Below are 20600 nucleotides of genomic sequence, written 5' to 3'. Positions count from 1 at the left end.
ACACCATTATGAACACGTTTCTGCACTGTGCACCAATACTTGACATCATATCCCTAGATGAGAGAGAATCAAAAGATTCATCGTGACTTGTATTGTGTGATTTACTTTCCTTCTCTTCCTGCTTTGCAAGTATAATTAGTAACTTTTGTTTTCCTTGTTCAGACAGACACCATGGTGGAGCCAGTCCCTGAGTCTGTCAAGTTTCCCTCTGAGGAGGAGAAGATTCTGCAGTTTTGGCAAGAAAAGGATTGCTTCCAAGAATGCCTCAAACAGTCCAAGAACAGGCCCAAGTAAATCCTGTTTTGGTTTATAATTATGAATTTACGATGCAAAATGTATTCACACAACAAGCTGTCACAGAATGAGACTAAGATTTTGTTAAAGAAACGATCTTTGTTTGTTTAAAATGCAATAGGTGTTACAATATATGTTTCATATCAGTTATGAAAATGCATTTTGAGGAGAAATTATTGTGAATACTTTAGAAGAGGTTTAGAACAGTAACATAATCATCTTGTTGAATCTTTTAATCGTGGCGAATGTCGTGCCATCTGTTGTGTTTCCAAATACAGAAGTTGCATTTCCTGGTTAACCAGTTGTTGCCAGACTTCATTGCATACTTTCAGAATTTGATAATAGTGAGCATTAGTTCTTGTTCAGCATATGAAAACATGAAGAAATAATGGACCATTATAAGCAGTTTAATGGAAGAATAAACAGGACTCTGTTCTTAGTGAAAAATACATACAAATTTTAAATCTCTGCTCATATTTCTTACAACATTTAAATTTTGGGATTTGTACATTGATTATACTTTCAAAATGATTTTGGTCAAAATCAAAATGGTCAAAGAAAAAAAGATTAAATGTCATGATGACAAATGGCAAACAGCAAAAGTACATTAGCAAAGAGAAGCTTTGGTCACATACAGAACTTCATAAATACTAATAGGGTGTTTCCATTATCAGCTCATTTCCCAAAAACATGTCTATTTTGTTTTTTTTACCAGCAAGAAAATATTGTTGAGCCAGAAGAGCATATTTCCTTGAAAAAAAAAAATGCTGCTTATTTTCCAATTAGGTACACCTTCTACGACGGCCCTCCCTTTGCCACGGGTCTACCCCACTATGGCCACATCCTAGCTGGCACCATCAAGGACATTGTTACTCGCTTTGCTCACCAGAGTGGCTTCCATGTGGACCGGCGTTTTGGCTGGGACTGTCACGGCCTGCCTGTGGTAAGATTTTGTCTTTACTAAATATTTTTTAAATCTTATTTTATTTTATCTTATTTATCTTTGGTTTATTTATGTGTCTCATGTGCTGTGTGTTCTTGCAGGAGTATGAGATTGATAAGACACTGGGGATTAAAGGGCCTGAAGATGTGGCTAAGATGGGCATTGCTGAGTACAACAAGCAGTGCCGAAACATTGTCATGAGATACTCCAACGAGTGGGAGGTGAGCGCACAGGGAACAATAATTTGCTCATGTGAGAGAATTTTGAAAGCATACTTGTGATACCAGTTTGGTTTTGTTGTCTCATGTCAATTGAATTAAAGCATGACTGACTTAGAACAGTGCATTGATCCTGCTCTAAAACACAGTGAGGCTCAACCATAATATCTTTTCTTTTATGAGCAATATATGTATTTTTTATATGGGACATAAATATCTCTTAGTTAGCTTGGCATTCCGTTGCCTTAATAAGGTCTGACCTACAAAGAATAGTGTATAATGAGTTGCCCTGCAGAATCTTTGGCATATGACCGTTATATTATTTTTGTTGATTATGTTTTTGCCTCTTTTTGTTCCCAGTCTTCAGTGAAGCGAATGGGCAGGTGGATTGACTTCAAGAATGACTATAAGACTCTCTACCCATGGTTCATGGAGACTGTCTGGTATGGATTTCGGAAAATGTGCCTTCTGAATTTTATATTTACAAGTTCTGGTTAAGAGATACATAATTTGTATTATACTTAATTACAGGGAATTAAATTTAGGGCCTATTAGATTTACTAATAGCACAAAGTAATTTTCATCGGAGATTACTTTTGATATAAAGTTGAGTGTCTAATCAGCTTTATCATTTCTTCATCTCCAACATGATTAGTAACCAGAAGGCAGTTTGATGTGCAGTCAGACATGAAACACTTGACCGAACATAATCAATATATATAGCAAATATAGTATATAAAGCAATATAAAATAAAAAACACAGTACACATCAAACTTAATCCATGTCTGGATCTGTCCTCTTATGTGCAGGTACTCTGTCCTTTCTTTGTTTTAATTTTTTTTCTTTTCACTCATACAGGTGGGTGTTCAAGCAGTTGTATGAAAAGGGTCTGGTGTACCGAGGTGTCAAAGTCATGCCTTTCTCCACTGCCTGCAACACCCCTCTCTCCAACTTTGAGTCCCACCAGAACTACAAGGTGGGCAGAAATTATAACCCCCTCACAGTTCTGCTGGTCTAATGTAACACTGCAGAATTCATTATTGTATTCCTTTTGGGAATGTGTTAAGATCAGTGAGAACAGATAATGTGCCCATAAAAACAAATCCATTATCTATATCATAGTCAAGAGAGGAAAAAACTGAATTGACCTAATCTCTGTGTTTCATTTTTATTTGCAGGATGTTCAGGACCCATCTGTGATCGTCACCTTCCCATTGGTTGAGAATCCAGATGTTGCTTTGATTGCCTGGACGACCACACCCTGGACACTGCCCAGCAACTTGGCCCTCTGTGTCAACCCAGAGTTCCTGTATGTCAAAATCAAAGGTGAGAAACAAACCTTGACAAAGAGCTGTGTCCCAGTTTTATACTACATACTGAGTGTATGCAGAATATGCTGCACCCTCAAAAATCAAGCTGATTTTTAGTATGCATATTGACTGTTTTAAATATATTCATTTTGTCACTTTTCTACTCAAAACCTGCTTAGAGCTGGTGTGTAGAATGGAATTGGGACGCAGCTTAGGTTCCTGGAGAATCAGGATTTAGTCACTCGTGCTAATATAAACAGCCACTGAAAAGAAAACACCACTGCTTTGTTGCTGTCGTCTGTGTTTTCTTCAAGCCATTGTGGGGAAAAAAAGAAAATAACTGCTCACGCTCCTGCTGACAAACATGTTTGTGTTGAGGATTACTTGAATCTCCGGGATTGGTAGTTTTGTTGAACGATGTTTCTGAAATGCTGTAGCCTAAGGCCGAAGTTTTCTGACTAGAAGTCTTGTTTCCCTTATGGGTTTAGTGTTGTGGACCTCAGTATCAGCTGATGGGTGTTTTTATTCAGAAAGAACAAACAAGAACAAATTAGCAGAGGAAGAGTGCTGTCTTGGCAAATTGCACCCAGAGGAAAGGATTTTTGTACCATAATGTGTTGGTGGACTTTCTAGCTTTTGGCTGTGTGTTAGCTGATAAAATAAGACTGTTTTTTGTTGTATGACAAGGGATTCTCTGTCAGTGGAATTTAGTTGTTTTTTTTTTTATCTCTGAACAACCAGACACTCCACATTCATGAGTAGTAACCTTATGCTAAGGCATAACTGATGTTAACATTGGCTTATTAAAAAGGGAATCTGTCATCCTTGTGATCTGTTGTGGATCTAGACTCACCCACATAAAATGGAGTAGTCGGATTTAAACAAAAGACCATTGTTTTAACGTGTATCATCTATGAAAACGATTTCTGTATACAGGTTGCACTTAGAAGTACTTTATAAGAGGTAAGAGCACCATCTGAAATTTATGTCATTGCAAGTGAACCATCTGAGGCCCGGATCAAACCTGCCTTCCCTTTCACACGCCTAACAACCAGACTCCAAACGCCTAACAACCATATAAAGTTTCAAAGCAAAGTCAAAAACTGAAACTAATTCACATTAAGTTTCATGTAACTTTCAGAAAATTAAAACAATGCCTTTTATCAAGTAATTGTGCTTTAGGGCCACAGTTCGGTCTGAGATATGATGTATATACACTCACTTGCAAGTTGCTTTTATTTAGTACACCAAGAACTAATGCAGTCTAATATAACAGTCCTGCAATAAATCCTAGCTTCATGGAGGTTGTAAAGTTCAGTTGCATTTAAACTATTTTAGCGAGGTGTTGACGGAGCTTTGTGGACATTTTGGAGCATGTATTTAATGCTACTTAATGGATTGATAGAAAATTGATGGATGACACTTATGTAGGGCCACAACGACTTTTTTTCATTATTAATTAGTCTGCCACTTATTTCCTCAATTAATTGATAAATTGTTTGACCTTTAAAATGTCAGAAAATAGGTACAGTTTACCACAGGCCTGAAATGGATACCTGCTGTTCAATTTAGGTGCTGAAATCTATGACAATTTGTCATTATTTCTGCCTTTCCCAGACTAAACAGTACATTGAAAAAATAATACAGAAAATACTCATAAATTCTTGCCCAGTATGTTTAACATCTTGCTGCTTACCTTACTCATATCTGACAACAATATTTTTTAATCTCGAACAGCCAGATTTTTTGTAAATATCCTTTAGGCATTTATCACAGCAGACATTTTGAGTTGTCATAGTAGCAAAAGCACAGGTGTTAATAGTAACTAACAGTGACTGTTCTGTTCAGGTGTCCAGGCAGCCCTTGACAATGAGACAGCATGAAAAATACCAGGTCCCTGAAACTGAAGCAGCCAATGGAATTCATCCACCATTCATTTTATTATTTAAACATGTGTTTTTGTTATTGAGACGTTAATTTTTATGAGGCCAGTGAAAAAAAAAAAGGTCTGTTGTTGTAACTTGAACTTACAGTTTTGTACATGTTGTACGCGTGTGTGACATGTACATTGGTGTGTGGTTCAGAACTGAGAAATACGGATGATCCGCAAAGCAGGTCACTTAAAAAAAGTGTTGTCCTTGTTCAGATATATCAAAAAATACTCCAGAGAGGTGGCTACTGTTTTTCTGATACCCTCCTGCTGTAGATTTTGGTTCCCTATGAGAGAAACTAAAAGGATGACCTAGATTCATACAGGCTTGTTGTTGCCTCTTTGATCCTGCAGGGGGCAATGTTGAAGCACAGTCTGTTATTCTAGGCGCACCTCCTGCTCTGTGCTGCATGGGAGACCGCCTTGGAATACCAATGAATGTTTTTTGTTTTTTTTTTTTCTTTTGGACCAGCTCACTCTCTCTTTTTATCTCCCGTCCTCTCTTGCTCCATCTTCATCCTAATTTTTTCCCTCATTTTCTTATCGCTCTCTTTGCCTCCTCATCCACCTGTTTTTGTCCTTCGTTGTTCTTATTTCCTCTCTCTCTGTCTCTTTTGTGTGTGTGTGTGTGTGTGTGTGTGTGTGTGTGTGTGTGTGTGTGTGTGTGTGTCTGTGTGTGTCTCCCTCTCTCTTTCCCTCACTGCCTTTGTCGCTGTTTGAGTTTAGGGCTGTCAGCAGCGGCAGGTCTGAGCTGTGCAGTCATTTGTCACACCACGGTGGGGAAGAAACATCTTTTATTGATGCTGCCCCCTTCTCTCTCTCTTTTTTGTGTCTCACCAGCTCAGGCCATTTGGTTTTTGCCCTCTTCACAACTGTTGTTCCTGCTGTTCTTAACCTCTCCCCTGTTATTTTTTCTAAAATCCCCATTTGTTCATTTCTCCAGAAGAGTTCAGTTTCCCAAAATGTCAGACAGTTATCCTACACGACGTGGAAACTTTTCAGCAGCACAGGATTTATTTAGCTCAGTTTCAGTCGAGTAGTTGTAGCTACATGATGGGCTACTTACCTGACCTTGACTTTATTGCTGGCTGTATTACTTGACATTCAGGTTTAGCATGGCTATTAGGTGTGTGGTTTTGAACCATGTTTGATGAGTTGCCATTTATCATACATGAAATTCAGTTCAATAAACATAAATCACTCTGCAGGGGCTATGTAGATAAGTGACTTTAAAAAATGACCAGAGTGCGAAAAAATCATTTGACAACGTATCGATCAGTATCTTCTTTCTTACTTCATTACATGCACTGTGAGATTTGAAAGCTGTGCTGAAAAGAAAAAGGGAGAAAAATCAAACAGCTTCTGGGATTTTTGTATCAATCTCTCGACCTCCGTTCTTTCAGTCAGTTTTCAGCGGTGCCACAGTCATGTGATGAGAACTTATTTCATGTTTAACTATATCTTTTCGATGCTTTATACTTTTTTTTGGTTTTTTTGGCCTCCTTACTGTTTTTTATGCTTTATTGAGCGTTGACTATACAAATAACAAGGCATGATGTAGTCGATTATGAGATACTTATTGACAGCTGAAGTACATGGGTTGGCCTCTATGGGTCGTTGGTTCAGACCTTATGTAACAGTATCAGTTGGGGCTGTATGACAATGCTGCTTTGGACTATGAAGTGCCTGAGGGGTCTGTTCTTAGACCTTTTATTTTCAATCTACATGTTATTATTGGGCTTTTTGATTTGTCCTTTTAATATATCTTATGCAGATGACACTAAGCTCTTCTCATCAGAGAAATGTGAGGAGCTCCTTAATTTATCCGACTTAAATGACTTTGTGAAAGCCACGAGATGCTGGATATCTCAAAATTTTCTAAAACTGAATGAGGATAAACAGAGGTCCTCAATATAGGCCCCCACAGACTCTGCAGCAAACCCTGGGATCTTTGAGGAAAAAAATTAGACTCTACTCTAAATTTCCCAATGCATGTTAACAAGCTTGTGCAGTTATGGTTTTGCTCTGAAGAAATACCTTTGAGATCAGAAATATTCAGTTTTTTTCAGTGTGGCTAAAAACAGTTTCTGTGTTTGTGTCATGCCTTGATTACTGTAATGCTTTATACCCCTGTGTCTTGCTTAGTTGAGGGGCTGTTTATATTCCCCCTGCTTTTCTTGACTGATGTTTTAAAATTTTTTACTGTGTGCATTATAACGGGTGCCTTATAGATGAATCTTACTTACTTACCTCATTTACTCTGTACACTGGCTTTGCAAAAAGGTGTGAAAACCTTTGTTTTGTGACTCAGCACATGCACTCACATGGGTTTTTCTGTTCATCTCTCAGATAACTCCACAGACAAGACCTACATTATGATGGAGGCCAGGCTGGGAGCTCTGTTCAAGTCAGAGAGCGAGTACACTCTGCTGGACAAGTGAGTACAAGTATAAGACCGTATATCTAACCTATAGCTAAGAGTGCAAATGGCTAATACCTTAAATTAGTCATTTGCCAGCAGTACAAATACTTCATACAGGTCACAGTGATGAACCTTTCAACAAACTGATAATGGTTATGATATTGGATGTTTATAAATAGGGATAGAGTAGAACCTTATTCTACACTTGGGACAATGAAACTTTTAGACTTGACAAGTTGATAAATTTCAAACCAAGCTGCTGTCTATCAGCGAGTGCCAAACTTGTAATTCATATTTACCATGAAAGGTTTGCTCCTGTGTTATAACTTGTCTTCCAGAGTTAAGTGACAGCGATAAAGTTACTGACAGAGGTGTATTTTACCAGCTGAGTGTTGTTCTGTGCAGTGGCAACAAATCAAATTCCCAATTTCCCAGTTCACTGGATGATTCTTGACAACAGGGAAAGTGCAGAATGGAGTAGGGAAAATGGGGTGAGGTGAGATGATGAAAACACCTGAGTGAATAAAGAATACAGAATGTACTGAAACCTGATGGAGCATATATTGGACAAATTAACCGGCAATAAAAAAGGCATGTTGAAAAATGTTGTACCTTGGCAGGAACCTCTTCTTCCACAAGGACACAAAGTTCCACAAAGTCCCCATACACAGGGACAGGGACGCCTTTATTTGAATGGTAATTACAAAAACAGTGTATCAGGCCTTGCTCAGGTGCCAACAGATGCTTAAATTTTAAATAGAGATTTCAGCAGATCCTGAGGCTGTTTTTGTCTTTACCAAGTTTTTTACCAAGCTTTTGGGGATTAATCAAAAGTAATCTTGAGAACAACACATTATTATGAAACTGGTTATCGTTCCTTCCAAAATAATGGTAGTCTACTTATAATACACCAACTGCATTTAGTTTTTATTGATAGACTTTATACTTAATGATTAATATTAATGCTTCATGTTATTGAAAAGGTACGTTGTTCCTTATGGCCTAATGTGTTATTTAATATTTCACTGATGTTCAACTCTAGTGTCAATTAAGAGAGTTGTAACTCTAAATATAAATAAAAAGATTTAATTTTTTTTTTTTACTTTTATGTTGTTTGAGGCTGTAGTTGTTCAGGTTTTCTGCAAATTATGGTTATTGAATCAAAGTACTTAAATGTGTTTTATGTGTCTTTAGATTTCCTGGCAAGGTGCTAAAAGGGAAGAGATACAAGCCTCTCTTCCAGTACTTCGCCAAGGTTTGTAGAACCTGTGTTCTTGTTCATTCCCATTTCACAGTTTTACGTGTTTGTCCCAAAGTGGAGACGGACCTATGTCTCACTTTCCTTACCTGCCTCACCACAAATGGACATCTCTGTTTATGTTTTCTTATCCTGTCTCTTAATTTCTCTCTTACTGTCTGTGTCTGTACTTCTTTTGCTTCTACACCTCTCTCCCCCTTTCATCTAACTCTCCTCGTCCTTGTTTCACTTCAGTGTGAGGAGAAAGGAGCATTCCAGGTGGTGATGGATAACTACGTCAAGGAGGAAGAGGGCACAGGAGTGGTCCATCAGGCACCTTACTTTGGAGCTGTAAGTGTTGTTTTTAAGCATTGTCCTGCTTTTTTCTTAGTCTCTGTTGTAGCCACTGAAAGTACTTTGTTACATGATGTGATGGACTGTCTGTTACTACTGTGAATTGTTTTTTGATCGATGAACTAATCCTTTGGTCTGTAGAATGACAGAAAATATAAAACTGCTGTGGTTTTCAGGATAAATCCAAAGAAGAGATGTTCAAGTTACAATCATTTAAAACATAAAATGCACAAGTCCTTTACAAATATGTTGTTGTTGTCATTGCTGATAAATTTCCAGGCCGGTCAGATACTAAAGAATCATGGATATAATTTGACCGTTTATCCAACTTTTGGGCATCAGCCTTCTAAAACAGACCAAGACCCATACCAACCAAAACAAGATCAACACTTTTAAAGGCTATGACAAGATATAAAGACTAAAAGATCCTCCTCAAAATTCAGATAATGTACTGCTGTAGTGATAGCCACTGTTCAATGGTGGCCATAATTTTGCTTTAATTACAGTTTACACATCTTGTGATTTGGAATGAGAGGTTGAGAAATATACCTAATAAAACCTTTCCTCTAGTAAGCTTGTTTTTCCAGCCCTGCAGTTGCCCATATGGAGCACACTCTGGGGGGAAACAAGGTCACCTTTATCTAGTGTAACTCTGTGGATTGCTTCTCTGCCATTCTACGTTAAAAAAAAAAAAAAAAAAAAAAAAAAAAAAAAGTGCATCCAGGAGTATGTACTCTTTTTTGTCTCCCTGGAAACATTGTCTTTATGTTAACAGTTCAATTATGTTCTGTTTTCTGGCAGCATTTCTGTGTTTGCTTGTGTTTTCGTAAATTGCAGAGTTTTTTTTTTTAGTGTTGTTGCCTCAGTGGTTAACATGTTTTCTCAATTTGCTTGTATTTTCTTTGGTTGCATTGCTTTGAGCGCTTTTAGCCATTGCAAGTGTTGTTCCTGTTAACATACAAATACGCTGGATTATATATCACTTTGCAGGAGAATGCAGCACTAAACTTAACCCTATACTTGATTTGTTCATGACGTTTGTCAGACAATTTAGAATACTTTAATCTTCTCTTGGGTTCTATGTTTCTTTATGTACTCATTTCACATTGGTGTGTATGGTCTTTGATAAGTATTTCACGAAATATTTGTATTGAACGGTACAGTGTTGGTGTATTGCTAGAATCTAGAGGCTAGTGCAGAAGTGCTATCTGAGGTATTGGGTCATTGCTAATAGGTTAGATGCCCTTGTCAAGGGCAGATGGATGCCCCTGTGGCTGTAACCAGCTGTGGATACTCACTCTGTCTTTCTCTCTATCTTAGTGTTCTCTTCTGCATTTTCCGTTTATGTCACTGCAGCCCAGTCCTCATGGGTTTTTAAGTAAACCCTTCCATCAACATCTCACTTACATTTAAATGTTTGATTTTTATGTAGTTACACTGTGTTCTTTAGTGATCACATTCACTTTGATTAGTTGGAGAAAATCTGAAACATAAATGAATTTGCATGTGCTCTGAAGATGTATAGTGAGAAGAAACGCAGTTGAACTACATTTTTCAAATTCAATGTTGTTATGACTAGATGTGAAATGACCCTGTGAGTCATCCATCTTGGATCTTGACAGGGTGTTTGAATACAAAATACATTTACAGCTGGACAGTACTCAGATCTTTCATGCATAGCTGTCACATACCAGCGGTGCTTGTTTCAACACTGCAAAAAGTGTCCAGCTCAACATGGAATTCAAGATGGAGTCATAACGTATTGTTAAACTAGTGGCTGCCAATGGTGTTAGATAATTCATAAATACTGTCATCAATTTGGAGAATATTATTGTGATCAAATGGCATGATCTTGAAAGGAAAAGGTAAAGTAATTTTAGATTGTCTGATTCAAAATTAGAAATACATTCTCAAGATGCAGTAATATGCTACAGCACATGGCCTGTGATGATGGAGCTTGCACTGAAATTCATATACCTTTATCAAAACATTCTCTAAACTGTGTGTTATTTTCTCTGTAGGATGATTACAGGGTGTGCACTGAATACAACATCATCCAGAGGGACCAGGCTCCTATCTGCCCTGTGGACGCCTCAGGCTGCTTCACTTCAGAGGTCACTGACTTTGCGGGACAGTATGTCAAAGTGAGTGACACAAAAGACATTTACATGTAGATTAGGTTAGCAGACATTTCAGCCATTCTGCTCCTGGTATGAGACACGGGATAAATTCCTCAACAATACTGATAGCTGGTTTAATTCAACATTTCATTTTCCGCATAGGAGGTGCCCACTCTACTATTCATCTTCCTTTTCCTCTGTTTATATATCTGGAAAATATATATTTTTTTCTTTTCCCCTCTCTCCTTCTGCACGTAAATGTGCCCTTTCTTCTTGGTGATAGGTTTAATGCTTTTTAGAATTATTTTATGTAGTAACTGAAATGAGAATATGAAATATTTATTGTGCTTTTCCAAATGTAATTTAAAAATTATTCTTTAGCTGCATGACTTAGTGATGTGGAGGGAGATGAGGGAATCCACGTCAGAGCAGTTTCACAAAGTTGTGCAGGAAAACCTGCTGCCAAAGCACATTGTCACTGTTTACCAGTGCACTGGGTGCCCTCTTCCTCTTTGTCACACCCAACTTCATTGCCATCCTAAGTGGATAGTGAGTGAAAAATAGCAGCCATACATGATGTGATCACTATTTCACATCCTGGCGCAAAGGCCAGGGAGTGGACTCGACCCGTCTGGCCACTAACAGTACAGCGTTAGCTAATAAAGAGTATGCAGCCACAGTTCTCTGAAAGTCTGTCATAATCCACTTTTGAAATATGTTAAAACCAAGCGTGAGTTTCAAGGCTGTCTGAGACATTCTTTATTGCCGCATAAAAACTCAGAGGTGATCTGAGGGAGCGTCAGCCGCGACGTAGGCTACGCAAAGAGAAGCCGAGAGACCATCTGTTCTTCTGTAAGCTGAAAAACAAAACAGTATTTACGCGAAATGAGAGCCGCATCTTACACCCAGAAGAGCCTGCAAGTTAGCGGCTCTGGCAGCAGAGTAAGGGTTCAGAGCCCATCGCCGTCCCGGTGCCGTGGATCCTCATACGACAGCCGTGGACGCTCAGGTTATCGCGGCACTGCCATCGAGTTGGGCACAGAGATACACCAGCACCATGCCAATGAGAAAGAGGAGATGCAGGAACTCAATGTCAAGTTTGCAGGATACATCGAGAAGGTCCAGGCACTAGAGCAAAGAAATGCTGCTCTTCAAGCTGAGCTGGCTTCCCTGCAGAGTCGCTTCAAGGGAGGCCCCACAGGCATCGGAGAAGAATATGAGCTCAAGTTTAAAGAGGTGCGGGAGCTGATTGAGACCCTGACTAACGAGAAAGGAGCAGCTGATATTGAAAGGGGCTACATTGAAGAAGAGGTTGAAGTGTGGAGACTAAAGCTGGAGGAGGAGCTTGCGCTCAAAGAAGAAGCAGAAATGATCCTGAGGGAGTTTCGCCAGGACGTTGACAACGCAACACTGCAGAAGGCCGAGCTGGAGAAGCACATTGAACAGCTGGTGGCTGAGATAGAGTTTCTCAAGAAGCTGCATGATGAAGAGGTGGCTGACCTCATGAAGCAGATTGAGGATTCAAAGATTACAGCCGAATTGGAAGGGGATCGTCCTGACCTGGCTGCCTACCTGCGTAACATGCGTGCAGAGATAGAGGCTGTAGCTGCCCGCAATGTCCAGGAAGCTGAGAAGTGGTATAAGAGCAAGTTTGACACCCTCAAGGAGCATGCTGGTAAACATGAAGAACAGATGAAGACCATGAAAGACGAGATCACGACCTTCCACAACCAGGTGACAGACCTGCAGAACCAGATTGACGGGCTGAGGGCTCGCAACGCTGCCCTGGAACAGCAGCTGGAGGACATGGAGATGTCCCATATTGATAAGGTAGGGGGCCTAGAGGGTGTCATCGCTCAATTGGAGTCCCAGCTCTGCGAAACCAAACTGGAGATGACCAAGTATCTCCAAGACTACCAGGAACTGCTGCACATTAAGCTCAAGCTGGATGCGGAGATCGCCACCTACAGGAAGCTACTGGAAGGAGAGGAGCAGAGGCTTGGAATTGCCAAAGATGTCTAAATGTCCGGGGTGAGAGGAGCAGGAAAAAAGCAGAAGCGGTTCCAAAGCAGCAGCAGCAGAGCATCGTGGAGTGGAGAGATTATTTCTGTCTAGTTAAAGAGACTCAAGATTCTTCCCTATCTTAGCCATTCTTTCCCTGTCTCACCCACCTGACTCCAATGGCTGGGTATTGTGTGAAATTTTTCAATACCATTGCTGATATGACACCTGAGTTTCAGTACGGATACCAAAATGATACTTGATCATTTGATGATCTCAATACTCTTCTTTGAATAATAAATTTTCTTTCTGCGAATTACGACAAATAAGGTCAATAATATGAAATGTTGATGTTGTCTAAACGCTGTTTGACAAGAGCAATTTTACAATAGTCTAAAATGAGCAAAATATTCATCAGTCATCAGTTATTTGTGTGCGAGTTTTCCCAAGATTTTGATTCAAATCAGGAGCAATCCGATCAAAAAAGACATAAAACAAGATTATCAGTATGACCAGATATTTGATGCCAACCTTCTGTGCTTGACAGATTTGGAAATTCTAGTGTTACATGCTTATTTCTCTTGGTACTAGATATGTGTTGAGAGTTGATACTCAGCCATCCTTACACTTATCATTTACCATACCACACCCTGACCCCATTTTCATTTTTTCTGGCTTCCCAATCCTTCCCAGTTTTCCTCCTGCAAATCACTTTCCAAAACAACTTCTTTCCTTTTCATTGCCTTTCCTTAACTCCAGTACCCCTCCCATTTCAGTTTTTTGGCATCTCTCCTTGTTCCTACCCTTTTCTTTAGTCCTGGTCCTACAGTACAACCCTATGTCAACCCCACTGTTATACCTCTGCCACTTCCCTTTGCTACAGTTGCTCACTTTCGCTGTCACTGCTTGTCTTGATCCAACTTTTTGATCTCACCACCTTCACAATGAAATACTTTTTGTTCTGCCTTGATGTGTCACATCTCAGCCCAAACAAAGCAGAACCAATACCTGTTATGACTGGTCTTCACAGGTCACCTGAGATTATTTCAAATGTTTTGACAAGATACAACTATTGACAATTTACACTAATGTTGACCAACTGTTACTTAATAAAGATTGAAGTGAGTGCATTTAAACTAATGCAGTGATGATTTTCCTTTTCTCCTGTGTGACTTGTCCTCTTTCGTGATTTTCTTTCTTTGTCTCTTTCTGTGATAACTTTAGTTTTTCATGTGCTCTCCGTCCATCTCTTTATCTTCCTCACCTCTTGTTTTAAGCTGAAAAGGCAACGTGTTTTGCCTTTTGCTTTGTCCCATAAAGAAGTTGAAGATGCTGAATTTGGCACTAGAAAATAATACAGCTGTGTGAATCCAGCCTTAGTTTGCTATGATTACTTTCCACAGCATGTAGCTGGTTTTTAAACTTTAGCTTTAGTTCACATTATTAAACACAGGAAAGAAATGCTTGCTTTGGAAACGGTACCTCTGCTGATTAATCATGCCTCATGGCAAAGAGATTCTAAAAGAGTCACATATATGTGTGAGTAATTTTGTGACATATTGAGTAACTGTCAATTGGCCAGGTGGTGAAATAGGTTTGTTCTCTTAGTGGGTTGCAGGTGAAGTCCACATGACAAGTGTACTTTGATGTTTTAATGAGCTTGGGTCAGAGCAAAACAAAATTTACTCCTAGTTGATAAAGTTTAAAACCTCTCTCTACAAAGAGGTCACGACCAACAGTCTGCCAAGCACCTTGCTGAAAAGTCATATTTATGACCTTCCTGTGAATTGCACTGTGAGCCTGGTTAGACAGAGATGAAATAGTGCATGATAAGTCACTGGGTTGATTACTTATTAGATTGTTTGCCATGAGCTGGATGACAAAGCAAACCATTTCTCTCTACCTGTTTTGTGATATTTATCATAGCTGTAGGAGCAGAGTGTGACCATGGCTGCAAATTTACCTTGAAAATTCTTCAAGAAAGCATATAGCCAAGGCAGAATGTTTTCACAATAAGAATATGTTTTTTTTTAGTGGGACAAATCTTGAGAGAACACACAAGAGTTGACCATGTCATAGTTTCACTTTGCACCTTAGAACAAGACAGGAAAAAAAAAAAAATCAAGAAATTATGAAGTATGATGAAGAAAAATATGGTGAGATGCAAAAGAGAGCCATGACTGGCAGATCAGCTAGAATGAGTACTTAAAACAAACCTTGGGATGCATAAGTTATTTTTATAATCAGGTTTCCACCTGGATTTATATCGTATGTGTTCTCTTGTTTTTTATGTTTAAAATGAATACTAAATTCCACGATAAATAACAAGCTTTAAATGTGTTTAAAGATCGACACCAGCTGAAAAATCACACACTTTACTGTGACTGGATTTGGTCAGAGGTGAAACACACTTGAAATTTTAGCCACAGAGGGCAGTGAAGCACAGCTTTTCAGCCTGGTAGTAAAGATAACCTAATGTTTTGGCTTTCTTTTATAGGATGCTGACAAGAACATCATCAAGTGGCTGAAGGAGAAGGGCCGTCTGGTCAATGCCAGCAGTTTCAAACATAGCTACCCCTTCTGCTGGAGGTGAGACATTTACAGAATGTAAACTGTAAAACTGATGTTACCTCTGTGTCACTTTACAGTGGCTCCCTCCAACTCACTGTAACTAACAGCTTTGCTTTGATTCTTCCTCTGTGGGCCCTAACCCTGACCTGCTTGATATGTCACAGATTTTAGGCCTGCACAAATTAAATACTATGTTTTCTGCTTCAATACTAAAAGCCTTTGTAGCGCTGGAAGACATAATGCACTGACAGAGCAATATCCTGTTAACCTACAGTACAATTCTGTGTTCAGCAAAGTGCTTAGACACAGAGGTTTGAGGTTCACCTGTGCTCATCCCTCCCTCAGGAGCATCAGAGCCTGATGTCAATAGATGTTTTGTGAATAAATTGACAAAGCCAGTGACTGTGGTGACTCACACATAACCCTCTCAAGGTCCCACATTATCACATCGCAACTATCAGGGACATGAAGACCCACACACATGCCCACACACACACAAACTTACTTTTTTTTAGTAGACCAAGTCACTCTCTCACTTGGAGCAGCTGCAGCCTGACCTGAGAAGGATTACTTAACCTCAGTAAATATTCAGAGATGTGCTCTCTAAACCACTAAAGAGACATACAGTGCATTTAGAAAGTGTTCAGACCCTTTCACTTTTTTCTTCCCTTTCTTTTATGTTGCAGCCTTAAGATAAAATTGTTTAAATTCCCTTTTCACCTCATTGATCTAAACTCAATAAATGACATGCATGATATTAAAAACAGACTTTTAGAATTTTTTGTAAATCTATTGTTCAGTGGAGTGCTGCAGTGATGGTTGTCCCTCTAGAAGTTTCTTCCGTCTCCACACAGGATCTCTGGAGCTCAGCCAGAGTGACCATCAGGTTCTTGGCCACCTCTCTTATCAAGACCCTTGTTGGCTCTTTTTGGCTGGGTGGCCAGCTCTAGGAAGAGTTCTAGTTGTTCCAAACTTCCTTCTTTTAAAAATTATGGAGCCCACTGTTCTCTTGGCAACATCCTATGCAGCAGAAATGTTTTTGTAGCCTTACTCAGGATATGCAATTAAACCCTCTTAACCCCTGTTCCTTACTGTGCGTGTTGCATTTTCAATTTCTGATATTCTGATTTAAAAACTTAGCTTCCAACTGCCAAAATAAACAGCTAGTTTTATAAATTGGAATTCATATTACAAATACAGCTTTCAACAGTTAGAATATTGTTTTTTATTTAGTTAAGTCTGTCTGTTGCATCCTTACGTTTTATGTAATGTGTCTGTTCCAGGTCTGATACACCCCTGATCTACAAAGCCGTCCCCAGCTGGTTTGTCCGAGTGGAGCACATGGTAGACAAACTACTGGAGAACAATGGCAAATGCTACTGGTAAGCTGTTTTCTAAAACAAGTGTTAACTAGCTTGGTGCTAAGTGACAGTGAGCATGAGCTTCTTTCCAAACAAGTGGTGTTAAATACTTCAAGTGATGGCAGACAACAGTCACAGTCCCAAAACAATTACAGCCAAGTCTCTGTGCTGCATCAAGCTGTTTGTCTCAGTCGTGGGCCTGTCTCTGCAGGACAGTCAACACCGGGTTTAGTTATTTTGAATGGGAAGTTTAAAATAACACTTGCTGCAAGACCTTTTCTTCATTTTTTCATTAAAATTGGCATTATTATGATGCACACGGGACTGGTGTTTTATAGAAAACATTAGCATGATGCTAATTGTAATGGCAGAACATGCAGCAAAAGTAAGCGTCAGCATGATGGCTTTGCTAAGCGGTGCTAACCCTGGTGCTCCCAGTGCTCTTTTCTGAGCCACAGTAGCTGCCTCTGGTAATGGGACTGTCAAACTGAGATGAATGACTAGCCCTTAGGAAGGTGAAGACGCACAAACACACATGTGCATAGAGACCGACATAAACGCACACACTACTTTAAAGGCTAAATTCCATATCTAAGGGGTACTAGTTTTATATACACTCAGGTGCCAGTTTATTAGGTGCACCTAGCAAAAACTAATGCTGTCTAATACAACAGTCCTGCGCTAAACACTACCTCAAGGTGTATGTATATACACATACTTCCTTTTTGTGTTTGTGTGGCTGCACACTCTGAGGGTGATGGTCTGATGCAGCTTATTTTCCAACCCTAATTATTTGATTTTTGTTAAAAAAAAAAAAAAAAAAAAAGAGATTTGAAAGATTTTTTTTCTTCATTTTGATGAGACTTCACTTCAATACTTGAGTTCTAGTCCCATGAATATTGTCTGTCAGTGAGAGCTCATCAGCATCCTAATAAATGTAAAATCCTTTCAGAGTTCACTACCTCTGTATGACGTTCATTTTAGCTGATGAGAGACTTAAAAAAGCCCCCTCAGAAAGCAAAGTGCTGGTTATCATATTCTCAAAGTGATTTGTTCATTTTATCTCTCTTTAGTCAATTGGTGCAGAGGGTAGACACGAACTAAGTATCTGCTGAGAGAGTTCAGACTGATTTCTCCAGATGTCTGTCTGTCTGAATAAATTAATGACCGGATTAATTAAAGGGGAACTGGCCTCTTCTGAGGCTTAAGGTGCAGGGAGCTTGGCTGCTGTCGTTTTTTTTCAGTGCACCATTTCTTGGCCATAAGAGAGATGAAAATGCAGGGCTGATTAGCTTGTCCCAAAATGACTCAGGTTGCACCTTTTCCTCTTTCTATCATTTTTTTATACTCAAATGGACAGAGTTGCTAATTTTAGCCTACTCTATGGTAGCATACAGAGCCAGTTTCTATTTAAACCTAATCTGTAACACCACAAAACAGTGTAGTATAAAATGCCCATGACCTTGGGCATAGTCCTGAGTTAGGTTACTACTATAGGTTATAAGCTAGTTAGATGGACATGCTAACATTTGCAGGTTACATTAAAGTGGACAGACACAGTATTGTATTGAATCCATTCCTTACACTTTAGTTTTTGTATTTTTGGTTTTGGAGAAGGTTAATAAAAAAAAGAAGATGCCATCAGCCATCATTCTTACTGATGCTCAGTGCTCGCTGCTTCAACACGCGGATAAATCAAAGCTCGATAGACCTTCCAAGCCTAGTTACGGTTTCTAAGCTATGATTGGACAATCTCCGTTCAGGGGGCAGGTTTTAGAAAAAGGCCATTTGCCAGGTTGTTGCACCTTGTCCTTGAACACTGTACCTCTTTTTCCATCCTTCTTTTTCCCGTTTACTCATTTTCCTATCTGCCTTACCCTTCTTTCCCCCCATCATGCACACTCTTAATCCATATCCTCCCTGACCACAACCCCTGTCCCCCTGTTTCCCTCTTGTATCCATCCCCCTCTTGTATAACAGAAACCTGTACATAAATGGCTCTTGTGTTTGTCTCCAGCACAAGACTGCACACTTTAATTCTACATTTAGCATGGACAGGGAGAGGGAGAGGGGTGGTTGGGGAGTGGTGGAGAGCAGCAGAAGCAGCAGAAAAAAAAATCATTAAATTGATATATTAGGGGCCTAAATAGAAATGCCTCCTGCAAATGGGAATTGATGAACTTGTTGCTTAGCGCGTGGATCTTGGTGACGATTTATACCCCCCCTGCACTGTTCCTGTGAGCAACACGGCCTGGCACAGCAAGAGAGGGGGACAGAAAAAAATGAGAGAAAGGGGAAGAGATTGTGAGATAGCAGATTAAAGCTAGGAATCGGTTGAGGCAAAATAGGAGACGGAGAGAGCAAGAAAGGGGTAGAAAGAAGGAAGATGCCTTGAAGGGAATGTTAACCTTTGCAGTTCAGCTTCATAAAGAGAGCAGTGCAATTTATTTTTAGGGCTAAAAATGAGGAAGAAGAGGGAAAGAAGCCTGCTCAATAAAGGAATAATAATGAATATTGTAATAATACTTGCTTTTGTTCTGAAAAAAATGATTGCACCTTGAATTAATTACAATATCTGTAGGTTTCGAAAAGTTTTAAAAAGCACCGAAGTCAGTTTTTTAAAAAAAAGTCTTAAATGTAAGTCATAACAGACTGTCATACATTTACTCTTGCCTACTGTAGCCGATTATGTTCGTTACAAAAATACTGACACTGCTTGCGACAGCCGACAGCAGCTAGGAAGCACACTGACTCATAATAGACAAGTATAGATTTTACCTATAAATATAAATATCATGCGTATATAAATAGCTGTTTAAATCTGATTTGGACAGCAACATTCCTGTTGTTTGTCACTCCAGATGAAATTGTACATGCAGCTTTGATTATTATTGTTGATTATTATTGTTGTAATTAGAACCATAACACACACGTTAATGTCTCTATCTCTACAGGGTTCCAGAGTTTGTGCGTGAGAAGCGTTTCGGGAACTGGCTGAGAGACGCACGTGACTGGGCGATTTCAAGGAACCGCTACTGGGGCACACCGATCCCTCTCTGGGTCAGCGATGACTTCGAGGAGGTCAGGAAAACACAAAACAGACGCTTGTTATGCTTTAATAGAGTACTTAGTCCTTCTAATGTGTCTTTGTACTCCGTAGAGATCACACAATTTGTCTGTGTCAAGACCAAATACCAAGACAGTCATTCTTTTCTAAGGGAGCTGATCGCAGCTTTGGCACTACTCACAAATCAATCTGGGCTAAGCATGAGAGGGCATAATTGAAAATTTGAACTCTCTGTTACTCTCACTTTTATTTACCATAGAAATGATTTAGGGGAAAAATGTCTTGAGTCTCTCTGAAGGAAGATTGGCCTGCTGCGAGGGTACAGAAATCCAGCTTTTCTCATAAATTGGGAGGGTGAAAATTTTTCTCACTGACCTCTTTTTGACACTCACATAATTTAGCATATCTGGCCCTTTTTTTGCGTGTGTGGAGGCTTGTGTAGGAGAGACTTTCTGGCATGGAAGATTGAAGTGACCATGGTGTCAAACCAGAGGGTGTAGCGTGACTTACTGCAGTCAGAGTCAGCTACCCTCAGGCGCCATTGCCGAGTGCCTCCTAAACTCATCACATGAATGATTCATTAATGTAAACAGCAAATAAACACGAACCAAAATGTGTTTGGTTTCTCTTCAGGCCAGTGAAGGCAACTTCAAAGGTCCGCAAGACAAACAGTAACCGGGGGGGACAAACACAAAATGAGGGGGGGGGGTCAGAATAAATTAGTCAGTGAAGAAACTGAGAAAATGAAAGACACAAGAATGGGGCAAAATG

At 39.5% G+C, this 20600-nt stretch overlaps 2 protein-coding genes across 3 annotated transcripts in view; both read left to right on the top strand.

The window, feature by feature from the left end:
• The window catches only part of iars1 (isoleucyl-tRNA synthetase 1), a 64043-nt gene that overhangs the window by 534 nt on the left and 42909 nt on the right, over nucleotides 1–20600 (top strand). For both annotated transcript variants that reach the window (XR_005893856.1, XM_041033949.1), the window contains exons 2-14: nucleotides 163–290; nucleotides 1081–1237; nucleotides 1339–1458; nucleotides 1816–1898; nucleotides 2315–2432; nucleotides 2635–2782; nucleotides 7046–7133; nucleotides 8313–8373; nucleotides 8611–8706; nucleotides 10731–10853; nucleotides 15328–15419; nucleotides 16685–16783; nucleotides 19717–19843. Coding sequence is in view for 1 of the 2 variants with exons in the window: in XM_041033949.1 (XP_040889883.1) it covers nucleotides 172–290; nucleotides 1081–1237; nucleotides 1339–1458; nucleotides 1816–1898; nucleotides 2315–2432; nucleotides 2635–2782; nucleotides 7046–7133; nucleotides 8313–8373; nucleotides 8611–8706; nucleotides 10731–10853; nucleotides 15328–15419; nucleotides 16685–16783; nucleotides 19717–19843 (1431 nt within the window). In the remaining variant the exon portion in view is untranslated. The remainder of the gene's footprint in view (nucleotides 1–162; nucleotides 291–1080; nucleotides 1238–1338; nucleotides 1459–1815; nucleotides 1899–2314; nucleotides 2433–2634; nucleotides 2783–7045; nucleotides 7134–8312; nucleotides 8374–8610; nucleotides 8707–10730; nucleotides 10854–15327; nucleotides 15420–16684; nucleotides 16784–19716; nucleotides 19844–20600) is intronic.
• LOC121179236 (vimentin-like) lies at nucleotides 11715–12898 on the top strand. The gene has a single exon (XM_041033951.1). The coding sequence runs from the start codon at nucleotides 11715–11717 to the stop codon at nucleotides 12849–12851; it is 1137 nt and encodes a 378-aa protein (XP_040889885.1). The 3' UTR covers nucleotides 12852–12898.

This window comes from Toxotes jaculatrix, chromosome 3 (assembly GCF_017976425.1).
Source record: "Toxotes jaculatrix isolate fToxJac2 chromosome 3, fToxJac2.pri, whole genome shotgun sequence".
Lineage (NCBI taxonomy): Eukaryota > Metazoa > Chordata > Actinopteri > Toxotidae > Toxotes > Toxotes jaculatrix.
The sequence above is the reverse complement of the archived record's forward strand: the minus strand, read 5'-3'. Positions and strand labels throughout refer to the sequence as shown.